The 25,691-nt window shown below is 42.2% G+C and overlaps 1 protein-coding gene across 1 annotated transcript in view; it reads left to right on the top strand.

The window, feature by feature from the left end:
* Window positions 1-22,383, top strand: part of NCOA6 (nuclear receptor coactivator 6) — a 33,035-nt gene extending 10,652 nt beyond the window's left edge. The window contains 8 exon segments of the mRNA XM_040607809.1: window positions 207-1,326; window positions 8,065-8,186; window positions 9,098-11,931; window positions 11,933-12,071; window positions 13,676-13,744; window positions 15,678-15,714; window positions 18,371-18,519; window positions 21,780-22,383. Coding sequence (XP_040463743.1) covers window positions 207-1,326; window positions 8,065-8,186; window positions 9,098-11,931; window positions 11,933-12,071; window positions 13,676-13,744; window positions 15,678-15,714; window positions 18,371-18,519; window positions 21,780-21,826 — 4,517 coding nt within the window. The 3' untranslated portion in view covers window positions 21,827-22,383.
* The last annotated feature ends 3,308 nt before the right edge of the window (window positions 22,384-25,691 follow it).

Consider the following 25,691-nt stretch of genomic DNA (forward strand, 5'->3'; position numbering starts at 1 on the left):
GAGATGTATGATGTTCTGTTTTGACAACTAACATGTATCTGTAGCATCAAACATTGCATCACAGGACTGCAAACACGTCAGATATTCAAGTTCATTGGAAAAGGGAGGAAAACAATTTTGAAGTACTTACTCAACATCAAAAGTTGTAAAAACTTATACCACTCCAATTAGTTTCTTACTGGATATTTTTTTTTTTTTTTTTTAAGGTGGCCAAGGGTCTGGACCTCCTCAAAATCAGATGCAAGCACCACATGGCCCACCTAATATGATGCAGACCAATCTAATGGGACTTCATGGAAATATGAACAACCAGCAGGCTGGTGCTAGTGGGGTGCCACAAGTTAACATGGGCAACATACAGGGGCAGCCTCAGCAAGGACCACAGTCTCAGCTTATGGGAATGCATCAGCAAATTGTATCCTCTCAAGGACAGATGGTAAATATTCAGGCTCAGGGATCGCTGAACCCTCAAAACCAGATGATACTTTCTCGAACTCAGCTCATGCCGCAAGGCCAAATGATGGTGACACCACAAAACCAAAATCTTGGTCCTTCTCCCCAAAGGATGACCCCACCCAAACAGATGATTCCCCAGCAGGGACAACAGATGATGTCTACACACAGTCAGATGATGGGACCTCAGGGCCAGGTCTTGTTACAGCAAAACTCAATGATGGAACAGATGATGACCACTCAGATGCAAGGAAATAAACAACCTTTTAGTACTCAAAATCAGTCCAATGTTATGACGGGGCCAGCTCAACTGATGAGAGGACCAACCCCAAACATGCAAGGAAACATGGTGCAGTTCACTGGGCAGATGATGGCACAGCAAGGCCCTGTGAATGGTAATCCTTCTCAGGTTATGGGAATTCAAGGGCAGGTTTTAAGACCCACTGGACCTGGTCCTCACATTTCTCAGCAACTTGGGGACACTACTACTACAACAAGTAACGATGTGAACTTGACACAGATGTTGCCCGATGTTTCTGTGCAGCAGCCAAACATGGTGCCTTCTCATATGCAAGCAATGCAAGGAAACAACAATGCTTCAGGGAGTCATTTCTCTGGTCATGGGCTCCCTTTCAGTACAGGGTTTAGTGGAACGCCAAATGGGAATCAGATTTCCTGTGGGCAGAATCCTGTTTTTCCTGTCAATAAAGATGTTACACTCACAAGTCCGCTCTTGGTTAACCTTCTACAAAGCGATATATCGGCAGGACACTTCGGTGTGAACAACAAACAAAATAATCAGAATGCCAACAAGCCGAAGAAGAAGAAGCCTCCAAGGAAGAAGAAAAATAATCAACAACTAGAACAAACAGCGTAGGTTTAGTATTACATTGCTTTTATAAGGGGCATGGGGAAGCTCCACAGGCAGCCTGTCAATATTTTTTCAGGAAGTATGGGGTGAGAAAGGACCTGCATTGTTTCATATTCTGGTGATTTCTCTCAAGAGTTAAATGATAGCCCACTGACAAGTCTGCCACAGAAAGTTTGTTCAAGACTAAAAAAACCCCATGCAAACATCCCAGCTCAGTTATAAACCCAATTATAGCAGTACTGGTTTTCACCTTTACTGGGTAAAGGAAGCATAGAGTTTGCCACAGCCCTTGGAAGGGGACGCTGCCTTTTTTAAGCAGTCTGACAGTTGTGATCAGAGGTTGGGAAGTACTTTCAGAAGAATTAAAAGCATCCGTATAACATGTGCAGTAGATATTTGCTGGGGGGTTGTTTCTCTAATTATATGTATATCCTGACATGTTTCTGCCTGGAGTTGTGCTGGACTTCTCTCTTGAAGCTGCAGCTAGAATTTAGAGGGAGGAATCTGGTACTTTCTGGGTCTGATGATAACAGGCCCAAGCAGTGCTGATCTTCTTTTGCCTAGGAGAGATTAGGAAGGAGAAATATCCAAAGCTTTTGAGAGGAAAGAGGCAAATGAGTAATATTGAGAGATAAGGAATGAATGTACCTGCTTAGTGGAAATACGAGATTGCTGAATTTCTTCATTCCTCTTTGGCCAGCATATTCTTTATTGGCCAGCTGTCCTGTCACCGTTTGCTGTTGACAGTTTACTCATACCAGCACAGGTGGTAGACTACTGCTGCTGTAGCATTATTCAGGGACATTGACAAGAATCCACCTGATGGAACTTCTGAGGATTGTTTCCAGTCTGCTTTAGAAAAAAAAATGGAAAAACTGCACAGAGAATTCCAGCACAGGGCTATCCAAATTTCAAAGTTAAATTCTTAAAAAGAAGCAAACAAAATGTAGCAGTGGCACATTAAGCTACTGGTGTGGCTCTGGTTCCACCAGTCCCATTCCTTTGAATAATCATTTTAAGTCTTTAACCTGAAGTTTACACTTTTCCAGAGGCAGATGTCCAGTTCAGTGCACAGTTGTTGGCATACAAGTACTAAGCAACTGTTCATTATTTTATTTTTCTCTCTTGGTTATTCAGTGTGTAGCCCCAACCTGCGTTTTCTGTATAGTGTCAAGATTCCTTCATGGGAATGGAATTAATTTTCCTATGGACATTGTAGTTTGGGACTGAGATGACTCACATCATCTATAGCAAGCGGTCCTTAGTGACAATTGTTAATTGGTGTATCTAGTACTAAAATAAAATTCAGGAGCTGTTATGTGCATTTTACAGGTGCAGAAATGCTGCATGGCCAAAATAAAAGAAAGCATGCTAATTTAATAGACCTTGAAAAAAGTATTTCAAATACCTGCTGTATAATGATATATGGTCATGGTATGGCCTCTCAGCTCAACACAGCTGCAAACAGGCCATGTGATTTCAGATTAAATCTGAAGGAGTACACACTCTACAGCCAGCTGTGGAAACCTGCTCAAAGTAACTCGGCTAGAGCCAAGTGGCCAGCGTGCAGATAGAGTGCAGCTTCAGGGTGACTTGGAAACCCTGGAAACTGAGATACCAGCTCATCTCTTTCAGTGCCTAACTCATTATGCCTCCACTTCTGAAATGTGTAGGGCAGGGCTCCTTCGTGGCCAGGGAGGCGGTCGCAGACAGCCACGACCCATCCTGCTGCAGTGCTGCCGCAAGGAGCAGGGCAGGCTGGTAGGGAAGGCTGTAGGTGATGATGTGCTGGGCTTTCTAGCTTTGATAGTCTTTGGCTACATGAAAGGGAGGTATATGAGGGCATGTAGGTGTCTTCATTTTGCATTCCAGAAATTTTAAGAGCAAGTAATTTGGCAAGAGTGAGTTGTAACAGTGCGCTGCACAAGGTAGTGTCCTGTGGTCCAGTTGTAAAGAAAAGTAGCATAACAGTAGGATGTGCATCTTCCTGCTTTTGATACATTTGATCCCACAGAGAGTCTCAAATAAATAGCAAGCAGATACATTCCTGTTTGTTGTTCACCTGACATTCAAAGCTATGCAGATGTCTTTCAAACGGTAACTGTCTTTTCTTTGTATCAAAAACATTCATGTTGCATAGCTGCTACCCAACAGCAATCTGTATAGTGCTGGCAGACACTGCTGATAATTTGCAGCAAAGTAAAACATGCAAACCTTGCATCACTGTTAGTCATCTGCATCTTTCATGGAAAGTTTTTGTTTGGTTCTTTTTTTTTTCCTGCCCCAAATCAAAGACAAAGATGGCCTTGTATTTCTAGGTAGGAAAGATCTGGTGCTATCTGTAAAAAAAATAAAATGCTTCGATTCTAAATAGATTCCAATAAAATAATAGTAACCAGTACTGGTAGCAAGCTGTCTTGCCATGGAAATGACAGAGGATTCAGAGGGAGCAGATGAGTGGGCACTCTCTTCTGAAAAAAAATCTGTTAATCATTAAAGAAAAGCCTTGTTATGATTTTGTTTTCATTGGTCTTGCTGATGATCACCCAGCTTCATTGTGGCCTGAGAGTATCAGTAAGTGGATATATAAAGCTCTTCTGAGTTTACAAAGTCCTACAAGACTATTTACTTGTTAAAAAGCTTTCACAATAAAGGAAACTTAAATTGCAGCTTTTCTATTGAGCTATGATAACTCAAAAGAGTTCCTAGCTCTTAAATAAATACACCACAATCAGATTAAAAGCCTTAACAAAGGAAATCCCACTTCGTACTTATTCTGTCTCTTAAATTTTCACTGAACGTTCTCTCGCTATTGCTACCTGCAGAATGATGTTTTGACACCTGATATGAATCAGCATTTTGTTTCTTAATGGGCTATATATTAATCACTTTATCCTTGCAGGAGCATTTAAAAGGGAGATACCCTTATAAATGTTTTTGAGATCATTCTCCAGCAAAAGGAGGGTGACTGCAGTGAGAGCTGGCTGTAGTACCTTCCTGCCTCATTGGCCCTCGGCTTCCCTAGCATCGTTAGGCAAGCTCAGTGTTTTCCTGTCTTGGAATTGCTGATTCTTTTAAATCTGATTCAGCTCACTTTCTTTTGTGTCAGAAGTAAGTGGGATGCTTTTCATCTCGGCTTCTCTGTCATTCTTCCTTAGAAATTTTAGAATTTAGAGCAGCAAACCTTGTGTGGAAATGCAGTTAATTTGATAAACACATTAACATTATTCTGGTTTTTTTCTTGGAAATAATTGCTGAGATATAATATAGTAACAAAAGTACCACTAGTAATATGGTTTGTAGACTGAGCCATATTGGAATGTAAGTAGGATAAGTGAGCTACTGAATTTATTCAGCTGAATCTAAAATAGTTTTAAGGGTTTGCTTAATTGAGCAACTCAGCATTGGAATGAAAACCAAGGTATTTTGGAAAAGTAGGTTGTTTAAAAGTGATTGTACCTGTTTTCTGGACCTGAAGACTGTAGGTAATGGGATGTAAACTGAGGAAAAAGATGCTAGATTAAATGGGATTATAGATAAAACATGTTAGTTAATTCTGTTAAACACATGCAGAAACATACAGTTGTTTAATGTTCCCCTGTGCACAGATCATAAACATCATGTGTACTGGTAGGACAGAAACAATTTACCGGTTTACACTCTGAAATAACTGCTAGCGGTCAGATTTGCAGTCTCCAGTGCGAAGTGTGATGTGCAGAAATAATGTGTGGATGGTGAACAGCACTGCAGCCTAAGAAATTTTTCTCAGCCAGCTTCAGAGAGCTTATAACCGTAGGTCCGGAGGTGGCAGTCCCCCTGTGTACACATGGGAAATGAAACTTAGGTAGTGTCATAGGACGACTGCTTTTCTGTAAAAGTGTAGAGCATTGTCAGCAGGGCTGGTTCTGCTTGCATCCGTACTGTAATTTTATTTCTGCACACCTTATTTCATATCTGCAGCCCTTTTGGGGGTTGAGTTTGTTTGGGGTTTTAATTTGTCTCCTGGAGTGTTCTCTCCACTCTGATGAAGGATTTTGTATCTGAAGGTCGTGCTTGGGAATGCAGCTGGTGTTGTTCCCTTATGACAGTCCATGCTGTACCTGATAGGCAGTTGGATTTTTTTGTGTGGTGTTTTTGGGTTTGTTAATTGGTTTGTTTTTTTTTTTACACCCAGAGCAATAGGAAAGAAGAACAAATAGGGAATATTTGTCCCTCTTACACAAATTTGTCATCTTGCTTGCTATTCGTATTCAGAATTTGGGGGGGTTTTTTATGAGTGCTGGTTGCTAAATATGCCCAGTGAATTTCAGCAACATTCAAAATTGAAGTTATGTTTCAATTTTCCAGCAATTACAGTAGCAGTGTTTCATACAATAACTGCTCTACTTTGCTAGCCAACTAGTGTCTGTTTTGCAGGGTTTGTACAGCTTGCCTGATTAGACCCATCTGGCACAAGATGTTTTCTAAGAATTGATTTTGCACCATGATTGTTTTCTAGGTTAAACCTGTTTGTGCAGTGATGCTTTGCATCAGCTTTATCTAATCTTTAACTGTAGCATTTTTAATCTCCCACTATTATAAAGAAATCATTAATGGCAAAATGACAAATTCAAGATTGTATTCACAATTTTAGGCAGTTATTCCAGTTCACGTTGCTGGCACCTACGTTAAAGGTTGCAGGTCCTCTGGGTGATTTTGCTGCCAGAACGTTTCTTCATTTATGGCTGCTATTATAATGCTTCTGGGGCATGTGTATGTATTTTGCCAGTTTTAATCAAATTTATTGGCGGAGGCATGTAAGCCTATAACAACACTATTACAAAAATTGGTGGTGTGCTGGATTAGGCAAAAGGTTTAACTCCAGATGCTTTCCCTGGCAGTCTTTGTGTGCTCAGCAGCAGTGCTTGGAACGGTTCTGTGTTTGCCCCATTTCTTTCCTTTCTTCTCTCTTGATTTATGTTCTCCTCAGTTTTGACTCATGAAAGTTCAGGGACTTTCAGGTCACACACTGCTTTCTGAGTGTTGGTTAGGTAGCTAATAGGATATTAGACAGGCTTGGCTCTCTCCATGTCAGCTGTACAGATGCCAGAAACAGTTACACTCAAGGAAAATTGAATAAGATAGATCTCTATGGCTTTATGTACCTTGAATTCTTACTTTGCTGAAAATTTCTTTTGTCCTTGGCATTTCTGCATGATTCTGCATCTTTTTTGGAAGTGGGTTTATTTTGCTGTCATTAATTTTAGCTCAGAGCTTTTATTATGTAGATTTCCGTACAGCCTTCACATAGTTGTGATAAGCAGTTAAGGTCTTTTACTCTTCAGCCCTCTCTATCTTACATCCCCTGGGCATGTATATTGACAGCTATAGAAACCTGCTTTTTTTGTAAGTCTGCAAAAGCTGTCCTGATTCAGTGGAAGTACTGGGCATTGAATCTGGATGATTTAAAAATGTCTTAGAGAGTCTCCTGGAGTGTCAGGTACCCCTGGAGAAGGACTCAGGGGTACTGGTGGGTGAAAGACTGAATATGAGCTGGCAGCGTGCACTCACAGCCCAGAAAGCCAGCCGTACCCTGGGCAGCATCACCGGCTGTGGGGCCAGCAGGATGAGTGAGGGGATTCTGCCCCTGCTCTGCCCTGGTGAGACCCTTCCTGCAGCGCTGTGTTCGGCTCTGGGGCCCCCAACGTAGCAAGGACATGGGCTCCTTGAGCAGGTCCACAGGAGGCCACGAAGATGCTGAGGGGGCTGGAGCACCTCTCTGCTGAAGACAGGCTGAGAGTTGGGGCGGTTCAGCCTGGAGAAGAGAAGGCTCCAGGGAGATCTTACAGCACATTCCAGTGCCTAAAGGGGGCCGACAAGAAAGCTGGAGAGGGGCTTTTTACAGGGGCATGTAGCGATAGGGCAAGGGGGGGGGCTTTAAACTGAAAGAGGGTATGTGTAGATTAGATGTTAGTAAGAAATTCTTCGCTGTGAGGGCGGCGAGGTGCTGGCACAGGCTGCCGAGAGCAGCTGTGGGTGCCCCATCCCTGGCAGCATCCAAGGCCAGGCTGGACGGGGCTTGGAGCAGCCTGGTCTAGTGGGAGGTGTCCCTGCCCACGGCAGGGGGTGGGAACTAGATGGTCTTTAAGGTCACTTCCAACCCAGAGCATTCTGTGATTCTGTGGTCACTTGCAGAGCATCAGTACCCCACAAAGGTCTGTGCTCTGGCAAGTGACTGTATAATGTCAGTGCATTTTTGGTGTGATGTTAACAAAGGTCTCTGATACCCTGAGCTCATCATTTCTGGGTACAATACTGGAAGAAATGGTGCCATCATTAAATTAAATTTCTACACATCTACCCATGATACTTACTTATCTATACAGATGTTGCAGCAGTATTAGAGTGAAGCCTATTTAATTTATATATCTTATTTCATTTGGAATGTCCGTTGACATTCTCTTAGTTATAAAACACAGATTCAAAGTAGAAACAAAGAAAATAAATGCTTAAGATCAATTGAGTGCCAGGCAACTTATTTCCTTTTTGGTAGTATTTAAGGCACAGGAGTGCCTGTCAGCAGACACTCTGGTGCTCTGTGTTCAACTTTGTCATGTCATACCAGAGGTGGTGGTGCATATTTGTGAGTTACTTGCAGGTCTGTGAAAAGTGCTAGGAATTAATTACTTGAATGCTTATAAAAGCAGAAGTCAAACACTGATGTGAGGACTGGATCTTAATTGCAGTTATTTTTCTTTCAGTTCTTCAGAACCGCGTCCAGCTGGCCTGGAGGAGAGTGATCAGTCATCAATGTCTGGAGAACAAGGAGTGAATTTAGATAATTCAGGCCCTAAACTTTCAGATTTTGCAAGTAGGCCACCAGGTAGTGGGATTTTTCTGTGGATTATCTAAATGTATAATTAACTATAGGAAAGATTTTAATTGATCTTTGTGACAGTTTTATTTTATTAGTGTTATCGCACATTCAAAGTCCAAAGCTTTTTTTCCTCCTAGTAACTAATTGGTACCATTTTGTGTTTTCTTTGAATTAACTCAAAATGAAGAGGTGGACACACTGTCATGTATCATACTGCAGGTGTCATACTGAATACTGTTGAGTTACAAAGCCATAATATAATGGGTCAATAATTCTGTATTTCTAGCTTTAGCACAGACTGATGCCTTAAAAATTTAGCATTAACCAACAGCTGAGTTTTGAGAACTAAGAAATAAAGGTTGCGGTTGGAATTATCCTTTGCATGTAGGGGATTAAATCCAAAGTCCACAAAGGAATTTATATTATAAGCCACACGGTGGTTCTTAGCACTGTTTTTGTCCAAGTAATATGTGACAGATTCTGCTTTGTACACCGGAAAATGTCAGATCTGTAGCAGGTATGCTAGTCCATGTTCCACAGGGTCTGTCATACAAATCCATTTTAAGGAGTATTAATCAGTTAAAGTCCAAGTCTACATTTTAAGTGAAACAAGCCCATGGACCAGTTGCAAAGACTTTACAAGTGGCATGAATCTGGAGTAATACCTAGTGGCTGATTCAATATACTAAGAGATCTCCAACTAAATGTCATGCAAGTCATTTATGCGTTACTTGTTAAAAATACTTTTACTTAAAATCTTTGTCCTTATTTGTAAAGCCTATTTCATTAATGTGGCTCATGCATATAAGATAAACAGGCTCCTGGCTATACTTTCTGTCTGATCCTGTTGGTTACAGAAATTCTGCTTTCTCTGATCTTCCCTTAGATGTAATGAGTGTATCATCTTGTTGTCTTAGGTTATCCATCTCAGGCAGTGGAACAAAGACCACTTCAGCAGATGCCACCTCAACTAATGCCACATACCCAGCAGCCGCAACAGCAGCCGCAGCAGCCACAGCCACCACCCCAGCAAGCCCAGGCACCACCACAGACACCGCAGCAGCAGCAGCAGATGATGATGATGCTTATGATGCAGCAGGATCCCAAATCGGTCAGACTCCCCGTACCACAGGGAGTTCACCCACCTAGAGGGCCTCTGAATCCAGATGCTCAGCGAATGCCCCTGCAGCAGAGTGGTAACATACCAGTAATGGTTAACCTCCAAGGTCCTGGATCAGTGCCTCCATCTCCTGATAAACAAAGAATATCCTTGCCAGGCAATCCTCCCCTGGGAAATAACGCAAGAAAAATGGTTTATCAAGATAATGTACAGAATCCTTCCAGCTCACCCCTTGGAGAGGTTTCATCAGTATCCTCCCTTCCAGAAGGAGGTGGAGCTGAAGGCCCCCCAGCATCAGGAGCTCAGAATAATTTGACATCTCATTTAGTGGTTTCACAGAACCAGTTAATGATGACTGGACCCAAACCTGGCCCATCCCCACTTTCAACTGCTCAAGGTGCAAGTCCCCAGCAGCAGTCTAATTCTCTGCCTAGCACTCTTACACACCATTTTCCAAATGTTGCCACCCCATCACAAACTTCAAGGCCTAAAACCCCAAACAGAGCAAGCCCAAGGCCATACTACCCTCAGACTCCTAATAACCGTCCACCTAGCACGGAACCATCAGAAATTAGCTTGTCTCCAGAAAGACTCAATGCTTCTATAGCTGGTCTGTTCCCTCCCCAGATTAATATTCCTTTACCTCCCAGGCCTAATATCAATAGAGGATTTGATCAGCAGGGTCTTAATCCCACTACTTTGAAGGCCATTGGACAGGCCCCATCAAATCTCACACTTAACAATCAGTCTAGTTTTGCTGCACCACAGTCACACAAATTGGAAGGTGTGGTCGTTAATTCAGCAAAACAAACCAACACTGGAGGAACAAAGAGAGCAAGTCCAAGCAATAGTCGAAGGTCCAGTCCTGGATCCAGCAGGAAAACTACACCAAGCCCTGGCAGACAGAATTCAAAAGCAGCTAAATTATCACTGACAGCTCAGCAGAATCCATCTCTCTTGCAGAACATGGAATTACAAAGAAATATGATGGCTGGTCCCTCTTCTTTGTCAACGCCTGTGACTACAAGCTTTCAAAACAATATGCTAAGTAATCAGAATCCTGCAATTTCTGCACCTGCTATGACTGGCATTCCTGAGGACAATAAAGAGAGCCTTAGCATGCCTCAGGATAACGAGTGTCAAAGTGTACAAGGTGTCCAAGGTAACAAAGACCAGCCTGGTATTGAATTAAAAGGTATCCCTGCTCCAGAAATGAAAATGTTGGTTCCAGAAGAACAGTCAAAAAAAGATGGGCAGGCCTCAGAGACCAGTAAGCTTCCAGTCTTGGAGGAAAGTAAATCTATGGTATCTCCTGCTATGAGGGAGGCACCAACTTCTTTAAGTCAACTTCTTGATAATTCTGGAGCTCCTAATGTAACCATTAAGCCCCCTGGTCTTGAAATGGCACCGATAGTCACCACTGGTGAGGAGCTAAAAAAGGTAGCTGTCATTCCTCCGATGCAAGATTCATCCTCAAGCAAAGAGCCATCTAATTCACTTAGCTTGCCTCAAAATAATGAGCCCTGCTCAAATCCCGGGCACCAGGAACTGGGAGAAATAAACTCAAACGCTGCACAGAGTGTTCCTCCAGTAATGCAAAGGCCTGTTAGCTCTTCTTCTATTTCAGGTCCTTTACCCCCCAACCAGATAACAGTTTTTGTAACTTCAAACCCTATTACATCTTCTGCTAATACGTCAACGCCATTGCCATCTCACTTGCAACCCACATTAGTGTCAACTGTTGTCACAATGCCCAATGTAGGGAACAAAGTTATGGTTTCTGAGGGACAGTCAGCAGCTCAGTCTAACGCCCGGCCGCAGTTTATTACTCCTGTTTTTATAAACTCATCGTCGTTAATTCAGGTTATGAAGGGCTCTCAATCAAGTACAATTCCAGCAGCCCCGATGACCTCTAACTCGAGTCTAATGCCTCAGTCGGTTGCGGTTGTTGGTCCTTTGCATATACCACAGAATATAAAGTTCTCCTCTGGGCCTGCTCCTCCCAGCACGTCGTCCAGCAGTCCTGTGTCTAGTATTCCCACCAGCAGGCCGCTGGTTCTTAACCCGCTGGCATCTCCTATTCAGCTGCCTTCTCCTGCTGCAACTTCTTCCAGTGCTCCTTTGCATCTTCCTGCTCAGCAAGTCAAAGACTTCAGCCCGGAGGAGACTTCTCAAAGCGGTGGCTCCGGTGACCAGTGCTCCGTTACAGCAGCGCAGCCCGGACCTGTTGTGTCACCTCTGCTTACGAGTAGTCCAGGGTCTGGGAACAGACGCAGCCCTGTTTCATCAAGTAAGGGGAAGGGAAAAGTAGACAAGATCGGCCAACTCTTGCTGACTAAAGCATGCAAGAAAGTCACTGGCTCCCTTGAGAAAGGGGAAGAGCAGTACGCTATGGATGGAGAAGTAGAAGGTCAGGGACTAGAAACGCTGGTCCCAAATAGTTTGGGAACCGAGCAATCACCAGCAGAACTAGATAATAAAACTGTGACACCTCCAGCACCCAGTGTTACAAAACAGAGCACTTCTGGGCCTGGCAGTTCGAGTGTCAGCACCATGACTGCTGCTCCTGCCTCCGCATCGCCAAGTGTGGCAGCCAGCACTCCTCCTGCCAGCATGCTGTCGGCCGGGACCCCCCCCTGCCATGCCGGACCTTGCCCCCATGGCACCAAGCTCTAATGGCAGCAATCACGGCGGTTTGCCGGCTGAGCAAACCGGGGGTGGTGTGCTGGAGGAAAAAGCAGGAGCACATCAGGAAGTGCTACAAAGTGCAGGTAAGTGCAGTGCAGCCCTGCATAAGTGGAAGAAATAAGATGGCTTTTGTAAACTTCCGAGGTGCTTTTCCATCAGCATAATAGCAGTTAGACACTGTAGCAAAGGCTGACGTCTGCTTTTTTGTTTCCAATAGCTGAATGACACACAGGCTTGTATTTCACTGAGATTCACCTTTCAGGTGTTTTATTTCAGTTTCCATTTATTGCTTAAATGGGGTATTTGTCACGAACCTGTGATGGAATAACAGGAGTGACTTCATGTAACTGTTAGAAGTGAGAGGAGGAAAACTGGGTGTATCAGTAATGACAGAAGTAATACTTAAGGTGCCTTGTACACTGGTGTTCTGCTTAGTCTTGCCGGAGACTTTTTAGTTTTGTAACTAATTTCAATTTATTGACTCTAATTACGCTATTTTGAGTTAATCCTAATAATACTAGTTCCCTCTTTGAATAGCCTTAACCCTCTAGGGGAACAGCTGGGTAACCTCCAGAAGAAAGAAAAGAACAACACCAAAACCCCTTCTGTCTAGGGAAAAATTAAAATGCTCATTTCAGAGAAATAGCTGAAAAAGTGATTATAAGTGAATTTCACCCAATTCAAAAACATAAAATACCTTCATATCTGAACTGTTTTCTTCTTCGCTATTTTGATTTGAGCATGACAGACTTTTTTTATGACACTGCAGCTATTTCTTGATGCCATTTTTAATCTATTGAAAATGGTGTGGAAATAAACCATCACTCTTGAAGTAAGCTGTCTGATTATCTGTTGTGCTTTACATCATGGATTTAGACACAGAAGATAAAGTCATGGAAGATAAAATCCATAGAATTTAGTGGAACTGAGAATTTCAGCTTGAATGTGACTTTCCTTGTGGCTGTTAGATGTATGTCATAGCTGTATGCCACTAGAAAATGGAAATGTTTACTTTGAGCTTCATAGAAGGAATTCTGGTTTGTTCAGAGAAAAATGAAGTGAATATTTTTTAAAAAAACAGGAATGTTTTACTTTTTCTCTTCACATTCATTATATCACATAGAAGACTATTAGGCATTAGCTCAACAAGAACTGTTTTTCCATCTTATGTTTTAGCTTGGCAACCTAAGCTGTGTTAAGTCACATCATCTTACTGACAAAGGACTTCAAGGGAACTTCTGGAGCGTATTTGCACTCTCGCAATTTAATTGAAAGAGTGAGGGCATTGATTCATTAACAAAGATGCTATTTTTCCCCAGAACTTCTGTTGAAATGAGCATTAAACTGAGGGAGACTAAACTCTTTAATTTCTAGGATTTTCTTTAATTTCTCAGTCTGGTGAAAAACCATTAACTTTAAAAATGTGGTTTATGATACTTAATTTCATCACTTACTCTAGTCTGAGAAAACTTGCTTGGGATAGTTTTGCCGGAGTTTTTTGTAAGACTGGGGAGGTATATGTGATGGTGGGAAAGTAGAGAGTAAGCTGAAAAGATTTTGTCTGTAAATGGAAAAAATGCGGTAAGCTGGAAGATACAGCATTTTGTAAAAGCAGCCCAATCACACAACAGAAAATTCTTGTGACTCCCTTTGAAAATAATGCTTTTTCCCTCCACTTTTATTCTAGCATCCTCTCAACATTTAACACAGAAAAAAAGTTCAGTTGCAACATCAGAAAGTACTGTTCAAAGAACAGGTAAATCTTTACTTTGGAAAAGCAGAACATAGGTGAACTAAGCTCTTTATGTTTGTAACTGAAAATGCATTTATTTTAATGCATATTTAATGGTCACTAATATGCTTGGTAGTTTGGGGTTGGTTTGGGGTTTTTTAATTATCATTTGTGCTTTTGGGATTGCTTTTCTTTGTTAGATACATCGTGCTTTAGAAGTCTCCAAAGCCTTGTTGGAGATTCAGTATTGGGGTCAAGTAAAACAAATGAAAAAAACCACCAAGGCAGTTTTTAGATATTCAGGCATAAGGACTGGATTTGTAATGATACGTTGTGTTTGAGTTTGCAGTTTTGTGAAGAGCAAATAGGAGTTTTTCTTTTATATGGGACACTTGTGAAAATATTTTCAAAAGCTGGGCTGGGAACGTACATTTTAGAGTTGCAATCCTTTTTTTTCCTGTTCAGCTTTTAACGAACCCTCAGCAGTGCTTCAGGGGTGGAGCCCTGGCAAATGACTTTTTGTTGTTGCCATCTATTATCATGGTGTTTCACCATCAATTCTGTGGTGTTTTAAAAATGTAATTTCCCAGATGAGTAGGGAAAGCGGATAGACATGGACTTGCACGTGGGAAGTGTCCCTCTCCAGCAATTTGGCATCTCTAATATGATTAGTAGTAGAGCTTTCAGAAAGCAAAAATTGTACTAAATTGCTTTCTTTGAACTGCCACTTAAAGGCGTTCATGCACCCTGTTGTTTTATATCCGCCTCATTGCCCCAGTGCTGATGTAGCTGTGTTGGGGAGTTCCTGCTGCGGGGGAGACACCGACATTACTGATTTTTACTGTTGGATATTCTCCCAGTTTAAATTTTGGGTAGGAAGAACAGTAACTCTTGCCTTGTGTTGCTTAGTCTGTTTTTCTTTTGTTATCAAGACATCTGTTTTTCCAAGACAGTGCTATGTGCATTTACACTGAAGAGTCTGATCTTCTAACAATACAAATTTTAAGGGGATTTACCATAATGACACAGATATTACCTGTTTTCTTACTTTTTATACATTTATTCCTTGTGGACACTATAGCAATATTCAGGTACTAAACTGATGTTAAAGCAAAGCCACAGTTTTGTGTGCCACCATCCCAAAGGCTGTAGGGTGTTTAAGGGCTGGTTGGAGTACAGGCAACGTGACAGACAGTGAGTTCATACGTTGCGTTGTAATGGTAATCCCTAAACCAGTGGCAGTTTCTCGTGAGAGGTGTTGTGTTGAGGTGTAGATACTCCCTCTCAACAAAGGTGGATGTGGGGAGGGTAAAAAATGGATAGTCAAAAGATTAGGTATCGTATATGAGAAGGAGAGCTGTTTATTGCGGTGAAGACTCAAAAGAGCACCCGATTTGTATGTGTAAAATCACTATGAGAGAGAAAGAAGGCAAGTCAGACTTCTCTTTACATCATCTCCCCAGAGATTTTTTTTTTTCCAATTCAGTAGAGGTGTAACTGGGCTTCACAACATTGTCTTCCTTTGCATTAGAAGATATTGCTGTGAGAGGTGGTTGGGTTAAGGCAAAATTTTACATGCATAATAGGTCCAGATTAGTATTTTTAAGGTTTAGAATTAATAAAACCTAGAAGATTTAAAAGTAGTAAATTGTCTAAAATGGAAGTTGAAAAAGTGAGAGGACTCTAGCCCTTGTCAGGAAGTTTCTCTACACTTTTCTTCTGCAGGGTTTCTTTTTAACTTCCCTCTGTCTTAGCTGGTGCAGGCCATAATCAGAAAGAGCACTTGGCTGATGTGGTGCTTTGGTATGTTAGCATGCTGTGCATTGAGACAGACGGTACATGAGAGAATTTTATTCTTCGGACCCAGTATTTACTGAGAAAAATGTGAGATAGCCATGCCTTGTCAGCAGGTATGTACTTCTACAGCAGACTTTAAAATTATCTTTTTCTCTTGTAGAACTTGAAACAAATGCTCCAGTAGTTGCTGGTCAAAGGTAAGGAGATAGCTTGCGTAGATTCAGAGTAGATATAGCTTTCATGGGAAGAAGTCCCCTTTCTCTTTGCTGCAATTGCACAACTTCTGCCACTGCTTTTCATTTTCTTGTCCATACTCTTTCTGTCCTGCTAAGAAATTGGGCTACCTGAATGTTTCAAAACATAGCTGAAATGCAGAATGTAAGGTAATTTTTTCCCAAGTCTGTCTTCTGGGCAGTGTTTCCTCTTATCCCTTCAGGCCTGAACGTTTCACATTTTGGAAGGGTCTTGATGGTTCCACTGTTCGATATTTTCTAAAAACAAATCAAAACTAAAACCCCAAAAGCCTGCAGCTTAGCCGTCATGTGAATTTTTATTTTCTGAAAGTAAGTCTTTTAAGGTTTGTTCTTCCTCTGCCTTCATGACTCTTTTCTCCAGGTTTCCTCAGTGTTTGCGTGTTGACACTTTGCCGAAACCTGATAGGAAACCAGATAGAAACTTCATCTTGTCCCAATTAAGACATTCTTTAATTAAAACATCGTATTTCAAATCACTTTGATCTGCCAGAAGCAAATACAGTTTCCAAGATCTATTTCTGTTAGATTCTAACCCCACCAGGCTCTTAAACTCACTCTAGGCAGCTGTAATGACAGACCTTTGTAAGGTTTTTATATAACTGAGCTGGCACAACTGGTCAGGTTTCTGATGCTGCCCTCGTCAGTGGAGTGACCCCCTAAGCCAGGGCAAGAGGTGCAGTTTGCTCATTCTGTTCATCAGGGAATGAGGCAGTTGTCTTTTGTAGGGGAGGGAAGGCAATACACTTTCTCAGATCAGGAATGACTCTGAAATTAATATTTAACTGTATTTACCTTCACATGGATTGGGATTTTTCTAGTTGTATCAAAGAAACTGAAATTTCACAAGTTTTCTTCAGGGTAGAATTCTTCTAAAAAGCTGAAGGTGCGATGCTTGGCAGATTAGCGGAATCTCCAATTGAAATGTCCTTGCATGACTATTCCCCAGACTCATTCAGCACATCAAATTACTGCAAGTGCATTTCTGTTTGTTTTTTTCTGGACTGATGCTTCTCTGAGCAAGACCAGAAAAGAAGGAAAGTTTTCAGGCAAACTTAATCTAGTGATGGCTGGTACTCAGCAGTCAACTTTGAGCTCCTGGAGTTAAAATGCCTTACAGTACAAACCTTAGAGTTTGTACTCACAGCCTACAAAGCACTAGAAATACTTTTACTTGGGCCAACTTGATTTCCTCCTGTAAAAGGAAGGATGTGTTGGCTCCTATGAGACAACCCAAGCTATGGATTAGTCACTAGAATCTGTAGAAAAATTACTGAACTTTGGGTGATGAGACCTGTTTGTTTACCTCCAGGTATCTGAAGCAGGTGGCTGCTGTTTCAGCTGCCTGGGTTACTTAGCAGAAGACCAGTCTGGGACCTGTTCGGAGGATTCAGTTACAGATTGCCCTGTAGTACTGACTTTCAGGGAAATAGATTTCAATATTTATTTTGTATCTGAGACAATCCATGTGCTTCCATATTCTCCTCTACCATGTGTTTCCTTGCTTGAGAATGTTTGTCTCTCATTGACAAACTGTGTTTTATTTCAGATGACCGTTACGTTAAAAATACAAGTATTTGTAGTAGTTTTTCCCCTCAGAGCAGAACTTCCTCCAAAACAGGGACACTGTTACGGAACCTCTGTAACGCACAGGGCTGCTCTGTGTGTTCTCAGTCTGTTCTCCGATTAAGGCAGCCTTTCTTGAAATCTTGCAAGTATCACCCATAGGGCATGAATGACGTTTTCTTTCTCCTTTTCTGTTATCAGCAGAATAATTTATTTGATTAATTACCTTTGAGTTCACAGGAGATAATTTTAGCATATTCTTCAGAAACCACTTAGTCATTAAAAATTGTCTGGAATTAATGCATTAAGGCGAAAACATCCAGACCTCGAGATGAGTTTAAGAGTGATAAAATAAAGGAAGAGTTTAATTACAAAACGTAGCTTTCCATGTGTTGCCTCAGTGACAAGCAACACAGATTTCCATACTACCTAAAATTATTTTTTGTAACAGAAAAAGCTTTCTGTTATAAAAAAAAACCAAGATTTCTAACTTCAAGCTTTACAGCTTAAAGGAAGTTTTAAATAAGCCTTAAGCTTTTTAATATGTGAAGAAATCACTTGGATCAATGGAGTGAGTCTTCTTCGCAAAAACAAAAGCTGGCATGCTACCTGAAGAGTTCATAATTCCTCCTTATGTTCATCTGCAATTTCAACTCTGTGTTCCCGTATCGTAGCAGTCTCTAATGTAACTTGTTTGCTTTTCCTAGACTTCAGTAATGGTGGCACCTGTGGAAAGCAGAGCAGACAATTTATAATGCATCTAATTTCTTGGTCTTCTAATGTTGAAAATATTCTCTTTGAGGACTTCTCAGTTTTGTATCCTCTGATAATTTTTAATAGAGATGGACTATACTCTGGCTTACTCAGGTCATTCTTCATCTGATAAAACTTCTGGTATCTCTAGCATTTCATATCTTCAGTGCTAATAGTCCGGAACTGGTACCTGTGTCGGTCCATCCTCCAGCTTGTCTGAGTTGCATAGAAAAACATAATTCTTCTTACACTTCATCAGAAATATTTTGTCCCACTTTATTAGTAATGAGGCAAAAGAGAATTGTGAAAAGTCTAAAACTTCAAATAGAAGAAATTCAAGAACAGAGGATTCTGCCGCTTCACAGGAAACTGTAGAGAATGGACAGCGCAAGAGGTCCTCCAGGCCAGCATCTGCATCCAGCACTGCAAAAGGTAAAATGCACAGCCATCATTTCTCTGGAGAGGGCAGGAAGTAACACACTTCCCCACATAATAACCCTTTCAATAACTGGCTCATAACCATGGTTTACAGCTTGTAAATGTTGTGTGCTTTTAACTCTAGTTTCAATGATTTAGACACAGGTTGGTGTTGAATTATTTACCGACGTCTGTGCTGGCGGTAAAGCTTGTATGAATTTCCCGTTGTTAAATTTGTGGAACTTGTTTTCTGCAGTACTCAGTCACATAGTGTTCAGCGAGCTTGCCTAGTTGAAGTTGAATTCTCTTGGCAGAAACATTTTGCCATTAAAAGGACTGTACTCAAGTAAAAAAGTGACTTTTTTTTTATTCCCCTGAAGCCTGAAAGACACAAGACAAATGCTTAAGTCTTCTCAAGTGCACGGTCAGCTCTTGCGAAGCCAAATGCTGTGGTTCAGGCATGCTCAGAACGCTGTCTGGATGGCAGCCTGGAGCATCGAGGAGTGCTGTGTGCTAGCGCGCAGAGCCTTGGCTGTTCTTTCCGAGAACGCATGAAATCCTAAAGTTACAGATATTAACCCATGGCATTAGCAGCTGCTGATGTGCCTTATTTCTACGCAGGTTACAATCTTTAACAAAGTATTCAGCATTTGTGTGATACATGTAATCGTTACCGGAATGCACGATCTGTGGTGCCAATCTGCATTTCTGAAGCTAACTGTGTCAGCTCCTTATGTTTAAGGGTCAGAAAAATTCTGATGGACGAAAGTTGTGCGAGAGGGTAGAGAGAGATCGTCAAGAGGCAACATTCAACCAATATTTTAAAGATAACATAGAGAACAAAGAGATATATTAATATAGAATTATTACAAAAGGAAGTCCAGTTGAATTCAGCACCCATTTTCCATACTGAAGATACTAAACTTTGATGGTAAGAATATTTGCATTTTAAGAGTTTCAGAGAAGACTTCCAGCTATATGTAATTGTGCGATGACTCTTAAAGATTACACAAAGGGACCTATATGTTCTGCACTTTTGCGGCTGCTGAATTTAGTTAAATTTACTTCTTGTGGCAGGATTGTGCAGAAGAATCTAAGTCTGTATTGTAAAAATAAATTATCTTTCATGATTGTGAAGAAAAGTTTGAAAAATGTGAAGCCAATGTAAAGTTGATTTGGTGATACTGTCCTGAGTTTGAGGGACTCTGAAACGTATGACCTGCCCCACATACTGTGATGAATAAACCTAAAGATGACAACCAGTGGCACGTCAAATTCTGAATATGCGGGAACATGGAAGTGCATCAAATTGAAATGATACCAGAACTCACTTAGGGCTTTTGTATTGACTGTATTGTTTACCTCTGTAAGTAAAATCATTGTTTTTAAAACATGCAACTGAAACTGCCACAGCATCTAAGGGTTTTGCTTGAAAACATGGGTCCAGCTTACCGTGTAGTGCCCTGGGCTTCGGTTACCTTATCTCCATGCAAGCAACTGCCTACTTCTGAGTTGTAGAGAAAATGAGCAAAACAAGGCTTTCGTACGGAAGAGGGCAGGCTGGAGGATTAGTGAGGCAGCTGAAGGAGTGTAACGAGGTCTGCCACTTGTGCCTACTCTGTTCTACATTTTCATTAGTGAATCATAGCATAAGAAAGCACATTTGTTTTGTGTGTCCTGGCCTCCTTGTAGACATCTACGGTTATGTTATCTGTGTCTTGAAAAACTTGCTAATCCATGTTAAAGAGAATGTGGAACTGGGGGGAATTACCTTTTGAGGTGGAGGCTGATTAAGGTTGTTATAAAAACAGCAATTAGGAAAAACCTAAATATAGCAAGGAGAGAGAAAGAGACTTTGGCCAGTTTATGTAGTAATTCCTTTGCTAAGCGTCAGGAGGGAGGAGGCAGAAGGATAACCGTGAGAGGGGAGGACACGCTGAAAGCCAGCCCTCGTCCACATGTACGCAGCATGCTGCAGCGTGCAAGGTTTGGGTAGAAGCAGGCAAGGGGGGTACTGGTGATGCTCACAAGGTGCTGGGGACTGGGACAGGTGCTGACCACTGACATGTTCATTCTCCCAAACACGGAGACTTCAGCAGCAGCAGCAGGGATGGCTCCAGCTAATGCTGCTGCTGACCAAGCTACCTAAAGTGGCGTTGCTGCTTGGAGGGAGCTCGGGTGACTGGAAGTCATGCCTGTTAAGGTGTTTCACTTCTGAAAACTGGTACTGTATTGGATTTTCACTTTTTGGAGTATTTTTCCAGCAAGGGCTGTTTCAGCATTTACTGCAGCTTTGAGTATGTTAAAATTTGAAATGTTGATTTTTTTAATATTTTTTTAAAAAAATACGACATTTCACAGCCATGGAGTTGTACTGTTGCTTTTCTAGTTTTGGATGTCACGGAAATTTTTTCCCTTTTGATTCTTAAAATACACACAGCTCTAATAGCTTTTGGAAAATATTGTGAAGAGCCAAAGATACATTGCCAACATTTAAAATCACATTTTTAAAAAATCTGAAGATGCAAATACCCTTGGTACTTATTCTTTTCCTTTTTTGTTTTGAAATGGAAGCTTAGTGCCTTGGTAAGTGCACTGAAAATGTCATCTGCTTTTGCTGTCGATTCTGCAAGTGCTTCTGGTTGTTCTGCTGCAGTGCTGTATAGTATTTTGTATCTTTCTGCATAAGCTGTTTTTCTGTGAATCGTAACGTACACCGAAGAGACTTGTTTTCTAATGACCTGAATTTCCAAGGACTCAAACAACTAGATTCTTAACTTGCATGGAAGCCTCCAAAGTATCTTCCTAATTTTTTTTTTTTTTTATAACGCCGTCTCTGTGACGCTTGGGTCTGACTGACGTAGTTTGTGCCCTGAGCTGTCCCGCTGTTGCACGGAGGCTTCCTTCTGTGGTATGGCTGAGCAAGTGGGAATGTGGGAAACGAAAGTTAAAGAGCAGTTGAAAATGCACCGCTCTTATTTTTAAGGCAGTTATATTAGGACTTCGTAAATGTTAAACTCACAGCTCTGGGAGATAGTGCCCTGACAGAAGCTAGGGGGAACTTCGTGCTGTATCGCTGCCGACAGCTGTCGTCAGGGGAGAGGGTCCATTTGGGTTACGTCTTGTGAAGAGTCACTCCCAGGTCTGTGGAAATCCTGATCTTCAGAGGTTTCCACTCTGGTGTGACGTTGGAAAAATAAAAGGGCAGTCTGTGCACCTCTGGTGAATGGCTTACCGACTTCGTATCCACGCTTTTTTTCTTCTCTTGCTTTCAGAAACGAGTGCCAGTGCAATGCAGTCAAAAAGAAGAAAATCCAAGTAAATTACTGCATGGAAACATGAAACTTGTAAATAAGTGTGAATTTACCAATAGCAATTTTGAGCTGTGATTTTTCTTTTTTTAAATAAAATTCTGTACAGTAAGTCATTTTAATATTATACTGTTCCCAATAAATGATTTTTTTCTAAGAAACAGATAAATAGATATAAAAACTGGGTTCTTTTAAAACCCCCTGGATTTACAAAGTGAAGTCCAGGGTTAGCACATTAGGTTAATGTGTTTGTATGAAATGGAAGGGGAGAGGAAGACAATTGTAAATGTATTTGTTTCCACTTTTCATAAACAAATTAGAATACAGGGTTGTCATTTTTAGGTATTAAAGTAATGTATTGTGCTGTTGTTTAAGTACTGTATGTGAATAGCAGTAAGGGCGTTTATAAACAAACCCAATCTTGTTTGGAAATGTAAATAATTTTATTATATAGTAGATCTGATGTATTTGTTGTAGAAATGGACCAGTGAAACAATAAATAAATAAATTTAAGGGTTTGTATAATGTGGAATCCCTCATGCTCTAAATAAATGTTATTGTCCTATAATTTGGGTTGTATTATTATTAGCAGCTACAACAGCATCATTCCAAACAGGAAGATTGAAGGGATTATTTAGAGCTCTAGGCCTGCAAGCTCCTTATATGGAGCTTTAGAAAGGAATTTGTTTAACCACAAACCAACCGACTGATGCAGCTGTTTTTGCAAAGCAAGAAAAAAATGCAGAGGCCACCCTCCTGCCCTCAGGATCTGTGCAATGAGTGCGCGGGGAGGAGGCCCAGGAGGCAGCACTCCGCACAAACAAAGCTGCTCAGCAGGGAGACACAGCACAGAAAAATGCCGTGATAAATGGTTTGAAGAATTTCTGAAATGCAGCAGCCTGAAGTGTATTTGTCTGGATACCAGTACTGCCATTGGCGGGGCCAGTTCGTGTGTACTGCAGCAGAAAGTAGGTCAGCCTCTTTGTTCGGGAAGTTCTCACCGCCAGGAGCTGAGGAGCCGGTCTTTTCAGATTGCTTGTTGCTTTGTGCACAAATAGATACTTTCACCTTTTTTCTTCTCTTCAGGAATTTTTAAAATACATTTATATTTAATCAGTCTTTTGATATACTTAAGTTGTCATTAAATATAAATTGTCACCTTTTAATGGCAGAAGTTACCTGTTTGAGACATCCCAGCCCTTGGCCCCAGCTCATCCGTAGGATGCTCTGAGCCCTTCATCACCTCAGAGGCATCCCTCTGCCTCTCGGCCACGAGGTGGGTGGTGAGATCATATTGGGCTGTTGTGTATGTGCTTGGAGGAACAGCTGATGCTGTAGACATCGGCTGCTGTGGGACTTTTCTTTCTCCGGGCAGTCAGCACCTGCTTCAGCTCTTGCATTCACCTGCTCAGTTTTAGGGTTTAGTAACAGGGAGGGCAAAAAAAATCCCTTCCAGTGACTCGGCCTGCACCAGCCCCTCCCCTGTGCACCCGTGTCTTCAAAGGGGACTCCTCGCTACCGACTGGCAGTTACAGCACTGACTTTTAAACGTTTATGTTAAAAACAAAAGCTTTTTGCAAACAGGTTTACTTGCAGGCTTGAGAGGAATGCACACAAAATAGAATTTAAATATATATTATTTTTTTATTTCTTGTGGGGTTTCTTTATATTAGATTTTTTTCAGTCAGAAGACGGCGTTACAACTTAACAACCAAAACCATGTTACATACACACAGGCACACCACGTAACGTATTCCAGGCAGTCGTGTCCTTCAGTCTGTTGACACGCAGCAAGTGTTTAAACAGTGTCCTACAAGGAGACACCTTTCTCTGCTAACCTTGCCTACACCAATTTAACACGTAACACACAAAAGGGCTGTACTTTGTTAGCTTTGAGTTTGGGATGAGGTTTCAGTCCTACAGCACAGGTGATGTAGAAAAATGTGGGGCGCTTTTATTTCCCTCTTCTCAGGATCCCGGGTGAAGTTGCCCGTTGTTGTAAGGCGTTGGGCAGAGCTGGGCTGACAGCTGCTGCGTGAGCACCTGCCCGCGGCGCGGGGGCTGCCGGTACCCGGCGGGGCCGTGGTGGGCCGGGTTGGCGCCGGGCACACCGGCATTCTCCAGCACAGGTTAGGGAAGGCTTAAAGGCAACTTCTGACTGAACAGCACGTTCTTCTCGTTTCGCTTGAAAGGAGACGCTGGCTACTGAACAGGCGTCTGTCCTGGCCAAGTGCTGGCGCTCGTCCTGCTGCTGCTGCTCGCTCTCCGTGCACAAACCAGCGAGGAGCTGGGGTTTAGGCTGAGCTTTTCAAAGCTGCCTAAGAGATTTAGCATCTGAAATGCTAAATGATTTTTAGGTAAAAAAAAAAAAAAAAAAAAAAGCTAAATGCTTTTATAATTCTGTTAAGCTTCTCTGAAAATCCTAGTGCCTACTTTTAAAACAACATAAAAACACAGAAATATCGAAAACTGACTCCCCAGTTGTCTCTTGCATAGGACTTCTAACTATAGTTCACTGAGTTATTCAAGTTCTGCAGTTGTGTTATAAAAAGATGACAAACTATGATAAAGGGTGAAAGGCACATGTACAGTCGGTCCAGGAGATCAACAATGCGCATGGATGAGTTTTACAAGCAGAATACCTAGGGCTGATACGTACAAATAACGTGTTGCAGTGCTCAGTGGCTCTGTACAGATACATTTATGATACAAGAGAAAATATTACTGTTTTACTGTTAGGCCTTGTGCTGTGCTCTCCTCCCTAGATTTCCCAAAGCATAACTGTGTCAATGTAAAGCTGAGGATAAGATTTCAGTGGGATGTGGGTGTAGCTGCTCCTGGCTTCCCCGACACGGACGGGCAAGGTGGATGTGAGAGAGTGGAGGAGCTTTGGGCTCCCCTGTGTGACCCATCCTCAAGCAACACTTAGAATGTACCATGCTGCTTCCCGCTGCAACTGCAAGGAATAAAATCTTCCCCACTCACAGGTGATCAAATATGATCAGTGTGGAAGGTAGAGGGATTTTTGTGGTTTGCTGTAACAGTGCCAAAGCTTTGCAGCAGTGTTTCCGTGCTCCAGAGCACGCGGCAGCAGCCCTCTACCAGAGCTTTGTGCTTGCTCTGGGTACAGGGCTGGCAAGGCAGCGCCCCAAGCCCCCAGCCAGCCCAGGAGGATTTAGCTGAGAGTGACTGTAAGGGAGGGACACCTGCGTGTCACCTCTCCGTACAAAAGAATTCAAAAAAGGACCACATGTAAGTGCCACCTTTGCTGTTAAATGGAGCTGCTCATCTTTGCCACCCTTCTCCCCTTGGGGAAGGCGTTGTGGGTTCAGTTACTGACAGACGGTTGAAGATGCATCGATGAATGGCCGCAGGGGTCCTCCTGCCCGGGCTGTAGCTGCCCATGGCTGGCGAGCGCTCCCACCGCTGCCATCCCGGAGTCCAGTGGCGGAGAAGGCAGCATCTCCGATGGGCTCGAGAACACCTGTCACTGACCAAGGAGCTTGCCAGCCACGCAGAGCCTCTCCCACCACTTCATCCATCTTCTGTGGCCACATTCACGCGACCCATGACAGAAGCTCTGGTCATGGTAAGGAGAGGAGGACTGAGCCCTTGAGGATGCTGGGAAATTATTCATGACTTTGACATTGTGTGGAGCAGATCTGAGAGAAATGGGTGGAGGTGGAGAGCTCCACCTTGATGAAGACAAACCCTGAGGCGACCAGCCCCATTTAAGGCCCTTCAATGTCCCCTGGGATGGAGAAGCTTCGAGCCTGGTGGGTGTCTCTCCTCAGGCTCTGGTCCCTGCCAGCAGCTGCACCGAGGCAGTCACTGGACACAGTCCTGTGCTGGAGAAGGACTTGGGGAAGCTCTGAG

Source organism: Falco naumanni, chromosome 10 (assembly GCF_017639655.2).
Source record: "Falco naumanni isolate bFalNau1 chromosome 10, bFalNau1.pat, whole genome shotgun sequence".
Classification (NCBI taxonomy): Eukaryota; Metazoa; Chordata; class Aves; order Falconiformes; family Falconidae; genus Falco; species Falco naumanni.